At 36.6% G+C, this 12,564-nt stretch overlaps 1 protein-coding gene across 2 annotated transcripts in view; it reads right to left on the bottom strand.

The window, feature by feature from the left end:
• kcnh1a (potassium voltage-gated channel, subfamily H (eag-related), member 1a) overlaps positions 1-12,564 on the bottom strand; it is a 58,161-nt gene that overhangs the window by 27,876 nt on the left and 17,721 nt on the right. The window contains exons 7-9 of one of the 2 annotated variants that reach the window (XM_087850077.1): positions 8,348-8,374; positions 4,758-4,915; positions 2,241-2,509 (exon numbers count right to left, since the gene is read on the bottom strand). In XM_087850077.1, the coding sequence (XP_087706203.1) occupies positions 2,241-2,509; positions 4,758-4,915; positions 8,348-8,374 (454 nt within the window). The remainder of the gene's footprint in view (positions 1-2,240; positions 2,510-4,757; positions 4,916-8,347; positions 8,375-12,564) is intronic. The other variant, XM_006783582.3, reaches the window with a different exon arrangement.

The following is a 12,564-nucleotide window of genomic DNA, read 5'->3' as shown; positions in this document are numbered from 1 at the left end:
ATAGGAATGAAAGAAAAAAGGATTCAGTTTATATGCCTTACATTGTCTCATATATTAAAAAAAAAAATCACTGTATCAATATGTTTTGCTCAGATTTACTTCTACAAGAAGCTGTTGTGTAAGACTGTTACAGCACTCATGCAGAAGCCCATTTCAACCTGTCCACATCTCTGATTCTTTTCAGCAATTCACATAATTCACTGACAACTGGGCCAATTAGAGCTCTGAAGGACTGAGATCAAGTACCCGGGAACAGAGCAGAAATGTGAGGTGATTTTGGCATGGTGACCAGACCTTGTTAGTGCAACTTCCCACATTCGTTATAAGACGCACTGTGGCCCAAAAACTATTCTTCCTAAGACACTCAATAATTGGCAAACGAGCAATACAAACTCAACAAAAAACTGCTTCATAGTATGCAAATGATGAAAAATTGATCCATATCAAAGTGGATAAATATTGTCAGAGCTGGAGAAACCAATCTATCATTTAAATGAAGGAAATCATATTTGTAATATGGTTTCCAGTTTTTCTTGGACCTCAGTCACACAGGCCTGGAGACCAATTGGCTGGACTGTCTCTCAACTATCTGTCTGGTTGGCAAGTAATTGATCGAAGCTGAAATTGGACACAAAGTGATTTACAGTGCTGCATTACAATAATATTCCTTATGACTGAGCACATTGTCAGCTGTTTGCATGGAATATGCCAACTTGTCTGCAAACACTTGTAAACTACTTGCCAAGAAGTAGTTAAACTATGAAAAGTACAACGCAAAACAAAAACATAGTCTGTTTGCTTATAAAGTAAAAGTTACTCATTTTCAAATGTGTTTGTTGCAAAACTAAAATGCAACTTAATTAAAAATTTACTTTGAAGGTGAATGTTGTATTATATGCAGCAAAGTGGAAGTTAATGTCTTGTGTGCAAACTATGGGCTACTGTGGCAATCTGATATTAACCAAAACAGTCCCAAGTAGGTTTTTATGCAACACAATCTTTCTACTAATTTCACTTGACAACAACCAGAAACCACTCACAATTGGTCAGGTAATAGATATTTTTGCCAAGTGACTGGAAGTTGCTAGCAGCTCACCAGCTGGTTGCTATCTCTGTGTGACTGAGACCTGACTCCATCTATGACTGAGAATGAGATTCCTGTGCACATTAAAAAAGCAACAGAATTCTCTTTCTAAAAAAGTAACTGTACAGGTAGTTGGAAAAAGACCTATGCAAATTACAGCTTGGCCATATCAGAAGTGGCAATGAAATTCATCAGGGCTAAAAAAGAAGCTTGCTCAAGTAAAGTGAAATAGTCCACATCGACTGGAATAATTCCAGAGGAGAGCAATTTGGTTTGGCTGTATCATCTGTATGTTTCCACATATTTAAAATGAATGGATATGAATGGACCACTACAAATTCACCATTACTGATCAATGCTTTTATGAATAAGGTGGAGACTGATATATACACACTAACAATGAAGCGAGTTTGGAAGTGCCAATAACTGCAGTTCCTCTAATGGCCACTTGTCACTTTTTAAATGCCCAGCTTTATAGCATTAAAATTTACATCTTATCCAATATATTGTAACTTGTAGCTCCAAGTAACTAAAATGGTGCTGGCCAAAATGCTAATGTTTAGACTTTAAAAACCCACATACTATAACTATACTGCCAAAAGTATTTGCTCATATGCCTTTGCATGCATACAAATCTGAATATCATCCTATTCTTTCACAACGGTTTGTAGAGGCAGTCTGTGTGGCTAGGTGTTTGATTTTATACACCTGTGACCATGGAAGTGATTGGAGCAAATTCAATGATTTGGATAAGGGAGTGAAAACCTTTAGCAATATGGTTTTTAGAGAACTGGAATTACCCATGTAACCAGTGTTTTATAGTGTGACATTTTGTCAAAGCTGTATATACACTGCACGTTAGGCAGCAAAAGCACCATTCAAATACAATACAGGATCATGATACAGTAAATTAAATAAGAATTCTGCCAGTAGTTCAGGCAGTGAACTATAATCAACCTCAGCAACATGTTCAAGGTATCAAGAGAGGTAGAAAGACTGCTCAGCTAATCGTGTGTTATTTTATGAATTTCAATAACTCTATGTATAATTCACTTATTCACCACCTCGGAGGATTGTGGCTTTAAAGAGCATAGCTGGAATTATCATTTATCTTGTATGTGCTAGATTCCAGGGAAGATAAAACACCTCTACTCACATCCAATCATCATCATGGCCACAGCAAAGATTTTCTCTCCGTCTGTCGTTGGGGCGATGTTACCAAAGCCTATACTTGTCAGGCTAGTCATGGTGAAATATAAAGAAGTGATGTAGACAGAGTCATTATTAGGCCCTCCATCCCAGATCCCTGAGCTGTCGTTGTAGTAGTATGGTGTGCCCACTGTCTCAGCCAGGATGTAGAGCCAGCTGTCCTTCCGAATGATGTTGGTTTCCTCATCAATAATCTCATAATAACCAATGCTGTACCTGCAAAGTGCAAAAATCGATCATGTATTTTACATTCCATTTCATTCTTAATATTCAGTTCATAATTACATTTACTTACCAGTAGAATTTTAGTCTTAAACAAGGCCTAAAAACAAGCTTCTAGAAATGCTTCCTGATGCCCATCACATGGAACAGATAGTCGTCTTCTATCGATATACCGCTACACACAGAAGCCTTCACACTTTGAGTCTATTTTTTTTTTCTTTTGGCACACTTTCCAAAGCAAAATCTCCAAGACGGCAGCTTGAATTTCAAAAAATCTCCCACTGTTTATAACTTTTTAATGGTACCCATAATGATTTTTTAGTTTACCCCATGTCACTGTGTGCTTTCTAGCTCCAAAAATCTATAAAAACAATGACTTTCCATATAAAAAAATATTGCCGGCTCTACTGAGCCTACATGAAAAATACTATGTCAACAGGTCCTTCTGAGTTATAGAATGAAATTTCTATTGACTGCTAATGATTATGCATTGCACACAAACAGTGTACACTCAAGACTCAAACCACGAGTCATCAACTGCAGAAGTTTCTATAGAGATGAAATGTACATACATATTTAAACTGACTTGTTTTCAGTTTGCTGTCCTGCTTTATGAAACAATGTTTAAACGGTGAGGAAGAAGTAAGTGAAAATGAAATATCCCATTGCACATACTCCAGACTGAGCTGCTGATGCATAGCACGATGAATTCAAGCAGATCAGCACTTTCTGAAATACTCAAACCAGCCTGTCTGGCACCAACAATCATGCCACATGACTGATTTGATATTTACATTAATGAGCAAACAAACAAGTGTATCTAACAAAACGACCAGTGAATGTACAGTTATTCATCTAGTTAGGGAAAGTGGCAGTGATTGGCGGACTGTTTTTTTGGTTTTAAGACAAAAAAATTAATATCCACCAATTCACTTTAATTTCAGGGAACTGACCTAAAAATGTTTCAGATTGAGTGAAAAAGACACACAGCTTAAAATACATCTGCCTGAGTTCACTATTTACATATAAAAGCTCGAAGATACCTAGTTTCTTGCAGAAAGCCCTGGAGATGAAAAAATAACCCTAGTAATGCAACAAACGGTGTTTTCATTCCTTCTTCCTGTTGTGGGTTTCTCTATGGAAAATTACAGAATGCATTTCCCCTCGTCTGACTGTATCATCTGAATATATTTTTATATAGCCCCGAGGAAGCAAAACACAATAGTTTTTATTGCATGGTCTGATTATGACTTTCTTATTTACAGCCTTGGTGTTCATGTCATGCTGCAACCACCTCCATTTTTTTCCCCTCGCAACAAGGAGAGAGGGAGGCTACGGCTGTTGCTCCTGTCATCTCACTTGATGATGGTTTAACTTTTCTCAAGTCGGCGACACGGTTCGGCATGTGACCATGGCAACCACAGAAACCATTTGGAGGGAAACGATACAGGAGCTATTTTTACCGGTATTATTGTCTGCTTCAGCCTATCAAGTTTGATTACACTGTCTGGATCCAAAAACAATCTTTATGACACTGGTTACAGCCTCCGTTTGAAATCTTCTATCTTCTATGTTAATATGTGTAATTAAATGTAGGTACGAGGGCTTTTCACGAGACCTCTTATGAAAATGAGAAAATATCTACAAAGGAGAAATGTTCATCATAAACTGCCAAACACATTCTCTGTTTTTATGCATGCAGGACATTAACTCGTCATGATGGGCTCTGTCAGTCACTCTGCATGTGTAGACATTCTTATAAACATAATAAATCAAGCACGACGCACAATGGAGAGTTAATGCTTCTGCCACACTTGCCCCCTGTAGAGCAGAAGATCTGATTAGACTTTGGAGGCCTTTGCTCCATAAATTTGCATATTAATGGGAAGGGAAAAAAAAACTAATTCCCTTGAAACTACAATAACGCTTTCTTGACTTTAAAGTGTGGAAGAACATGCAGTTTAAAATGTGTGAGAACAAGGATGTTGACAAAAAGTAACTGATAATTAATGACCTCATTATCTTAATCAGTGACCTTGTTTCTATTAATTAGCTGGGCTGTTATTGCAAATGTGGCAGAAAATCAAAACATACTATGTAATTCAAACCTACCGTAAAGTACAGTAATACCTCAAATGTCACATGATTACCTGTTAAGATGATTTTAGCAATTAAACTAGAATTCTGGTTTTACTGTATGAGACAAAACTGTATTATTATTAATAAAGTGACTTGAACATACCAAATACAGGCCAGCCAGTGAGCAGCCAGTCCAAAAACACACACCAGCAGCACCAGGACCGCTGCTCCGTACTCAATGTAGTGATCCAGTTTACGAGCTACCCGACCCAGCCGGAGAAGCCGAACCACCTTAAGTGAGCTGAATAGACTGCTGATGCCCTAAAACAGGAGAAAAGTACACACAACAAAGGTAGGTATCAGAAACTATATTTCAAGATCTTTCAAACTGATATAATTTTACGTCAAGCTCTTGTGAATAATATCCAGCACTTGACTTTATCTGCAATAATTGTTCTGCACTAATACAAAGCTTTTCTTTTAGAAACGCTGTTTATAAAAACATTTAAAACACATAATATTACACTGTGTTCTTGTTGGCATCCATGGATACCTTGTAGAGTAAAAAGTAACCAATGGTTTGATGAGCAGGTTCCTGTTTGGTTACTCTCATCTCACAACATTTCACATGTGTCAGGTGGAGGTGGTAATGTACCACAGAGTGTAGTGGTTACAAAAAAAACCCAGGTAATTACCAAGTAATTTGTCTTACTAGTGTAATCTAATTTAAATATTTGTTGCTACTTTGGAGATATAATTTATACAACTACATTATAATGTATTCATAAGTTTTAGCCAAATGTATTTAAACTCTTGAATTGTTAAAAAAAAAACTATCTGCAAAGCCCTGCTTGCTATAAAAGCTATTTAACAAGTAACATTTCAGCAGAATAATAGCAAATTCTTTAAAAATTTCTTTACAAAAGTTCACCAAATGTACACATATTTTCTTTGGTCATCTACTTCACACTAGTAGTGGCTATATTCCCCACAAACAGCATGCACCACCCACTGTTTGTTAATCAGTGGTATAAGGTAATAAATCCTAATTAACAAACATATTTTAATCTGTATCCTTTCAAACATGCAAAAGTAGCAGTGGAAATCCAAAATCCGAAAATGAAATAAGATTCAGTGTTCTACTGTGTAATGATGTAATGATATATCAGAATGCACAGAGTGAAAAACAAAACCTGAGATGCACTTTAAAGAATAAATATGAGTGTTTATGAACCATAACGTAACAGCAAACACAAAATACACAAATAAGACGAGGAATGACAAAAGTCTCCAAGCATCTGCTCAGCTGATTTTGACAACATTCATGTAAAATGAGATTAAATGTTGCAACTTTCTTCACTTACATATCCGGCAGCTAAATGTCTATTCAGCTTAACTGTATGCTGAAGCACCAACACAGTGATTCAGACAGACAACTGCAATCGCATCAGTCTCCTTTGCAGTTCAGTGCTGGTGTCATAATGCAAGTGTGTGTGTGTGTGTGTGTGCACGTTCAGTCAAAGATATTGATTTTGCTAATGTGCTGTGGTCTGCAATGCCAGTACAACTGCAGTGCTCGCTGTCACTTGATCTGATCTAGCTGCCTGCCAGACACCTCAGGTTCTCTGAAATCACTTTACAGCTCTGAGCTCTGCCATGATTTAATTATCAGTGCAATCGTGCTTCTGAGTTCTGCTGCAAACTCTACAAGCAAAAACTTTGCCAGTGAAGAGATACGAGAGAGATTTAATCAAAGGACAAGCTGGTAGATGTGCTTATTTGCCTTTTTGTGGAGATGCACTTAGATTAAATCATCGTGTCTGTGCACTAAATATGGCAGTAGAGCCACAGTTATTCCAAAACACACATGCCAGCATTAGAGCTCATCCGTGATCACAGAATATCTTGTTTGTTTCAGTTAGATTTGATTTGTGGTTTTACCCAGAGTTATTACATTTTATGATGGATTTACACTGCCTCATAAAATGTATACCAACCTACTGGGGGCTGAAGGACAATGTGATTGGATGCTCATGTTGCTGATGCTACTGCAGTTTGGTGCAAGTGGAGATAGCACTGAGTAAATTAGAGTGATTAGAGTATACTTGGTTCTTGTTGTGCAGCTTAGTTTAAGATATCATGTAGAAAAACTAGAAATTCGCACAATTAGATTAAGTTTAATGTCTGAAAATTGAAAACTGAATTTAAAATACTTCAATTTCCTACACACCTGACAACCACGCAACTTTTTAAATATAATCTACTCTCACAACTAGGATTCTGTGGTATTTATATTTTTATGTAAAACTAAATGGACATTGCCGTGAGATTGCTTCGTCCCAAATCATGCAAAATAAAGGCAAACGGTTCAGGTATCACTGAAGAAAAAAATCCTAATAATATAATAATATTTGAAAGTAAAATTTGTTTGCTGGGATGAGCCAAGAACACTACAGTTTAACTGTAACATAAGATATTTTTTCACTAATTAAATTCTTTAAAATAAGCTTTTTATAGATAAAGTTTACTCTTAATAAAACTAATAATAAATCAATTCTAAAAAATCTCAGACGTGTAAAACAATGGTTGAATGTCATTTTATCCAATAGATAACAGCCGTTTTTGTTTTTAAATTTAAGCTTATCATTTAAAAAAAAAGGCACACTGTTGTTATCTCGTGTAACCGTTTAATTGACATTGTTTTGGTCTTGCATATGTCAGGTACATAATTAATTTCATATGACATTAATTTGGCAGCTCTAGCAACACTAAAAAGTTCAATATTAAAATACGTGGTAAAAATTCTAGTTTCTGGCTGTTATAGGCCTCAGTTTTGTTTTGTTTTTTTTTGGGGGGGGGGGGGGGTGTTCTTTCTCTGTCGGTCTTTTGTGTCTCTGTCTGTCTCTTGTGTCTGTGTGTTTTATATCTTTTTTTAGCTGCTTCATGTTTTATTATGAAGGTTATTTCTCGTGTGGCTTACTTCCTGTCTGTGTTCATTTCTCACCCTTGTTATAGTTTGGCATAGCTCACCTGTGCCTCATTAGCCTCTGAACCCGGTTATATATTTTGCTCTCCCTCAAGTTTTTGGCTGCATTGCCTTCCTTGACCCGGAGTTGTTAAGAGATTTGGTATTTGTCCTTTTGCTCTTTTGCCGTTTCCTGAATTTTCCTGCAGCAACTTTTGTTGTAATATAATTCTGCAAGTTTCAGTAAAAAGCCTTTTATTTAACTTCCTAACAGTGTGCAGGTTAATGACCACCTTAACCTACAGACTGGATCTATTTCAGAACTTTGCCCTTAAACTCAACTCTAAGGTAGCCAGTTAAGTAATGAAAGCCGTCAGAGATAGCTAACAGCAAGAGGTGGTTCTTAAATAATGTATACCACTCTATATTAGAATCACACTGTCTTAAAATACATTTTTAATCCCAGGAGGACTCTTGTTGAAAATCTAACTGTTGTCAGTTTGTAATAAATGATTGCTGATGTGAGGACTCAATCTGCTCTTGTGCAATTTTAATGAACCTCATTTTTAAATATTGCATAAGACAATCCTGGCATTAAAAAGCTTTGCAGAGAGAGAAAAAAAAACAAGAATATCTTATCTTGACAGTTCATGCATTTATACTGCCATATCCTCGTTGAGAACATTGTGCACCTATTATAATTGTTAAGGCCTGATCGATGTGTGAATGTGTGTCTACAAGTAAAATAAAAACACATTCTATGATATTCTAATCAAACTGAAGCCTACTTGAGTGACAGCTCGGTGGTTCCAATTCTTCCCATCACGTTCCATGCATGAACACAGGCAGAAGAGGATGGGGGGGCCATGCAAACAGAATGGAGGGATAAAAAGAAGAAAACAAAAACGAAGCACAAGTAAGAGAAAACATACTTGATCATTGGTAAGCGATGAATAAACACAGTTTAAAAAAAAATCAACATTCAATAATCAAACAAAAGGAAACACAAAAGAACATTCTTATCTGTGTTTTGAAAGTGTTTACAGTGCAAAGCACGCACTCAAAGCTTTATTATTTCAAACCACTTGCAACATGAGGTGGTCCATTTATTGTAGTTTTGGGTTATTCCTGAGTGAAAAACCGAATCGGTCAGTGTTTCAAATTGCCAAGAATAACTTTGACAGCGGCTCCCCGTTAATGATCTTCTCTTTTCTATTCGGAAACCTGTTGGGGGAAAACAGCCATCAAAGTTATTCATGTCAGCTGTTAAGGTCTGCTGCAGCAGCAAGATGTTTCCATACCGGTTTAATAACACAGGCAATTGTTTGCTCACTCTCATTTACCCTTGCCTCAAAGCAATTTGGAACAAATTGGAGTCACTGAGTTGTCGCAGAGACACAATGGAAGATGATCTTGAGTTTGCGGTCATGGCTTTGATGTCGGTTTACAGCCAATGCATCCATTACCTCCATTGCCGTATCACATTTCTTACTCACAGCAGATGCATACGTAAATGTTAGGCTGCACTGTTTCGTGTAAGGCTGCATCAAATAATTATCTTCGCTGCTGCAGATGTTTTTATGAATTAGGTGGTAAATGCCAAGTCCGTAAAATAGTATCTCAAAAGAAAGTTCAAGTAAATAGCTCTTTTTTTTCACTAGCTTTAAAATCTATATAAAAAAAATTATAATTATATCCAACTGAGAAAACCACTGACCTTTGAATATCTGACATATTGTTTCGATAAACAGCTTATAAATGGATGACAATCACCTAAATGGATAATTATTTCAGAAGGCGACACTGTATCCATGGCAGCATAATAAGCAAATAATCACTTTAAAATGGAAAGAGTGAAAAATAAAAGTAACATATGTTACAGAATAAGCGCAGCAACACCTGACAAGCAGTGTTTAGTTGTCAGAGCTACATATCATATAATATTCCAGCTACATCAATGGAATAGCAAGTGACGTCTTTTCAAGTGCATACCGAGCATGCTCAGTTTACAGTATACTGCACTGACTATACTGTGCAATGATTCTGTTTCCTAGACAACTGGATACTGCTGGATGCCATATGGTGAAATCGAAACACACATGTATGCATGCAAGTTTTTCAGTTTTTGCATGAAAGACGACTGTTCAAGTTTCTGAGGACTAACAAAATGTAACCAAACTAAAAGCACATCTGTGTAACCTGGCTCATACATTTATTTCTAGCTATAAAATTAGCTTTTACATGTTTTTAGTATTATTTATGATTTTATCATTTCCTTTATGTTCAGTAATCAGTAAAGAATTTTAAATTGCATTAACCTGCATGAAATGCACACTATGAAATAACTGATTATTTCATGTGAATTTTAAGGGATCCATAAAACCATTACTTCAGTGTTTGTTCAGTTGCTGAATTGGTAGCCTAGGGAGTTCTGATCCCTAGTAGTGCTGTGCATCGGTTACAAAATAACCCCAATGCTTCCACTTCCCTGAGTATGTCGGGTGCTCTTGGGTCTCCGTTATGCAAATTTGATCATCAGAGGCCTCTTGCAAAAATCTGCTTGCTCTCCAATTTCCTGTGACCACAAGTTCTGACTGATGCACCAAAAACAGACGCTTCTGAGTTCCAGAGCTATCTGCTGCATTTGTATTCAGGAGAGTATAATCAGCCTAAATGAGTCTCCAATTTATTTTGGATACAACACACATTCAATTCAATTCAATTTTATGTATATAGTGCCAAATTACAACAGCAGTCACATTAAGGCATTTTACATTGGACAGTAGAGACGCTACAATAATACAAAGAAAACCTAAACAATCAAACACTCCAGCTACTGTTTGAACTCAATGCTCAGTGAAAGATTGAACACAATCCATATTTGATCCCAATGACATTTCAATCTACTGTCAAACCAGCCAATATTCACAATTTAAAGCTACAATTAATGATGCATTTACTTAAACTGGTAGCAATTTATATAATCAACTGTCTTTTTTAAAAATCAACTAAGAAGAACTCTGTAGCTCTTTCATATACTTTCCAAAGATTTTGTCAATGACAAAATCTATTCAGACAATCCATGGTTGGTTTAGTTTTTCTTTAATGAGCATCACATGATCAAATAACATCAGCATTCAAGCTACAAAAAGGTTGCTGCTTTTCCTTTCTACTGACCCCTGACTGCTCCGGTCAACTGAACTCGTCAGCATTTAGAATGCTGAATCGATGAAATACTAGAAAGGCTGAAATGCCTGATCTGCAAGCACTAAATGCTCTCTGTCCACCAATCAGCTTTACTACTGCATATTTCATACTGTGTGGGACACCCAACAGCGCGCAGTGAGAAACTGCGCCGTAAACTGCACCGTAAACTGCTATTACAGTGTTTTACACACATACACAGCAAGAGATGTGGCACATATACACACACTGAGACACAAAATGATACACTAATATAATGAATACTGGCAAATGCAGGACTTTAAAGTGCCTAATCAACACGTTTGTTTGAGGGGGGGGGGGGAAAGATCTCCAGATACATTTACGCCAGATTCTGAAGCTGCGGTTTCTCCTCGGACATCTTTAATCACAGAGAGCTAAACATGTAAAATATTTTACATGTAAACCTTCCTTCAAGTTATTTTTTCTCTTTATTCTAAATGCAGATGAGAAATTGTTTCACGTAATAGACCAAATAACCTCTTTTTCTTCAGAGAACCAACCAAAGTAAGGTTTTTTTTTAGCAAACCTTCCTTCATCACATTATGAAACTGAAATTTATCCATTAAAAATGGACTAACTCAAAGTGCTTGTCTGGTAGAATGGCACAATTTCCCATGATTAGTCAACTGTCATTGGGTGTTAATGGCTTTAGGGCATCAGTGACACAGTGGTGCACTGGCGAGTGGCCGAGTTCAACAGTGTTAACGCTCCTTCCTCAAATTAAAATGTGCCAATTATCTCGAGATCCTGTGATGGCTCTCCAGCAAACACTCATCACTATAGTGGAACATTTATTCACAAACAAGCATATTATTAAGCCGTTCATTAAAACTTGTTTTTTAATGTTCCTACCCAAAATAACAACCAGTGAACAGGTTCTGATACAGAGTAGTTGATAATGTGGCTAAATGGCTGCATGGTAACCTAATAACCTGTCCATCAAATCATTATTTACAGGATTTTAATTTGCATTTAACAGTAAAATTATTTTTCCATTGTTTAATCTTAATGTGAAGTTGCTGTTGATCGCTCTGAGAAACCAAAGTAAGAAAAGTCCTGATTGGTTTAGAGGGCTTACGGTGCATTTTCACATTTTAGAGCAGGTCATAGAGCTGGCACCACATGCTGTAAAGAATATATCACAATCACCTCACAAACTTTGGATTAAAGTTCATTTTAATTGTTAAATCCTTACATTGGCTGAAGAGTAGTGATGATCGCTTAGCAACAAACTTATTTAGATATATTTAGATCCAATAACTAAGATCCAACTAAGATTCTCGAGCATTTGTTTATCCGCACAACAACATACATTGTACTCAGGGTGACTGATGAGAGAGAGAGAATAAGCAGCAGAGAATGCAGCAGTAATCTGATGCAAAGTGATGCACTTATCACCAGCAAAGCCTTCATCTTTAAGAGCCATGTATGTAATCTAAGTCCCTTCTTGTGGGAAGTTTGCAGCAAGAGAACATGATAAGCGGCTGCAGTCACTGTGAAGCGCATGCCAGGATCAGTGCTTAATCTACTCCGATAAACCATTTAGTGTACACATTTCAGAGTAACACCTATCCACATGTTTTATATTGTGTTTGCTGCCCTATAGGAAAGAAACAAAGGCCTGGTTCATGCAATGTTATCTTTCCCCCATCGTTACTGCAATGATGCATATGTCAAACTACTAATAAGAAGACATGGAAGCTTAAAAACTTTCTTAGAGATCAGTTATTACACAGTGGAAAATTAATTTCATGCTTTAATGTGTTAATATATTTGTGTA

This window comes from Neolamprologus brichardi, chromosome 13 (genome assembly GCF_056152115.1).
Source record: "Neolamprologus brichardi isolate AB-2024 chromosome 13, ASM5615211v1, whole genome shotgun sequence".
NCBI lineage: Eukaryota > Metazoa > Chordata > Actinopteri > Cichliformes > Cichlidae > Neolamprologus > Neolamprologus brichardi.
The sequence above is the reverse complement of the archived record's forward strand: the minus strand, read 5'-3'. Positions and strand labels throughout refer to the sequence as shown.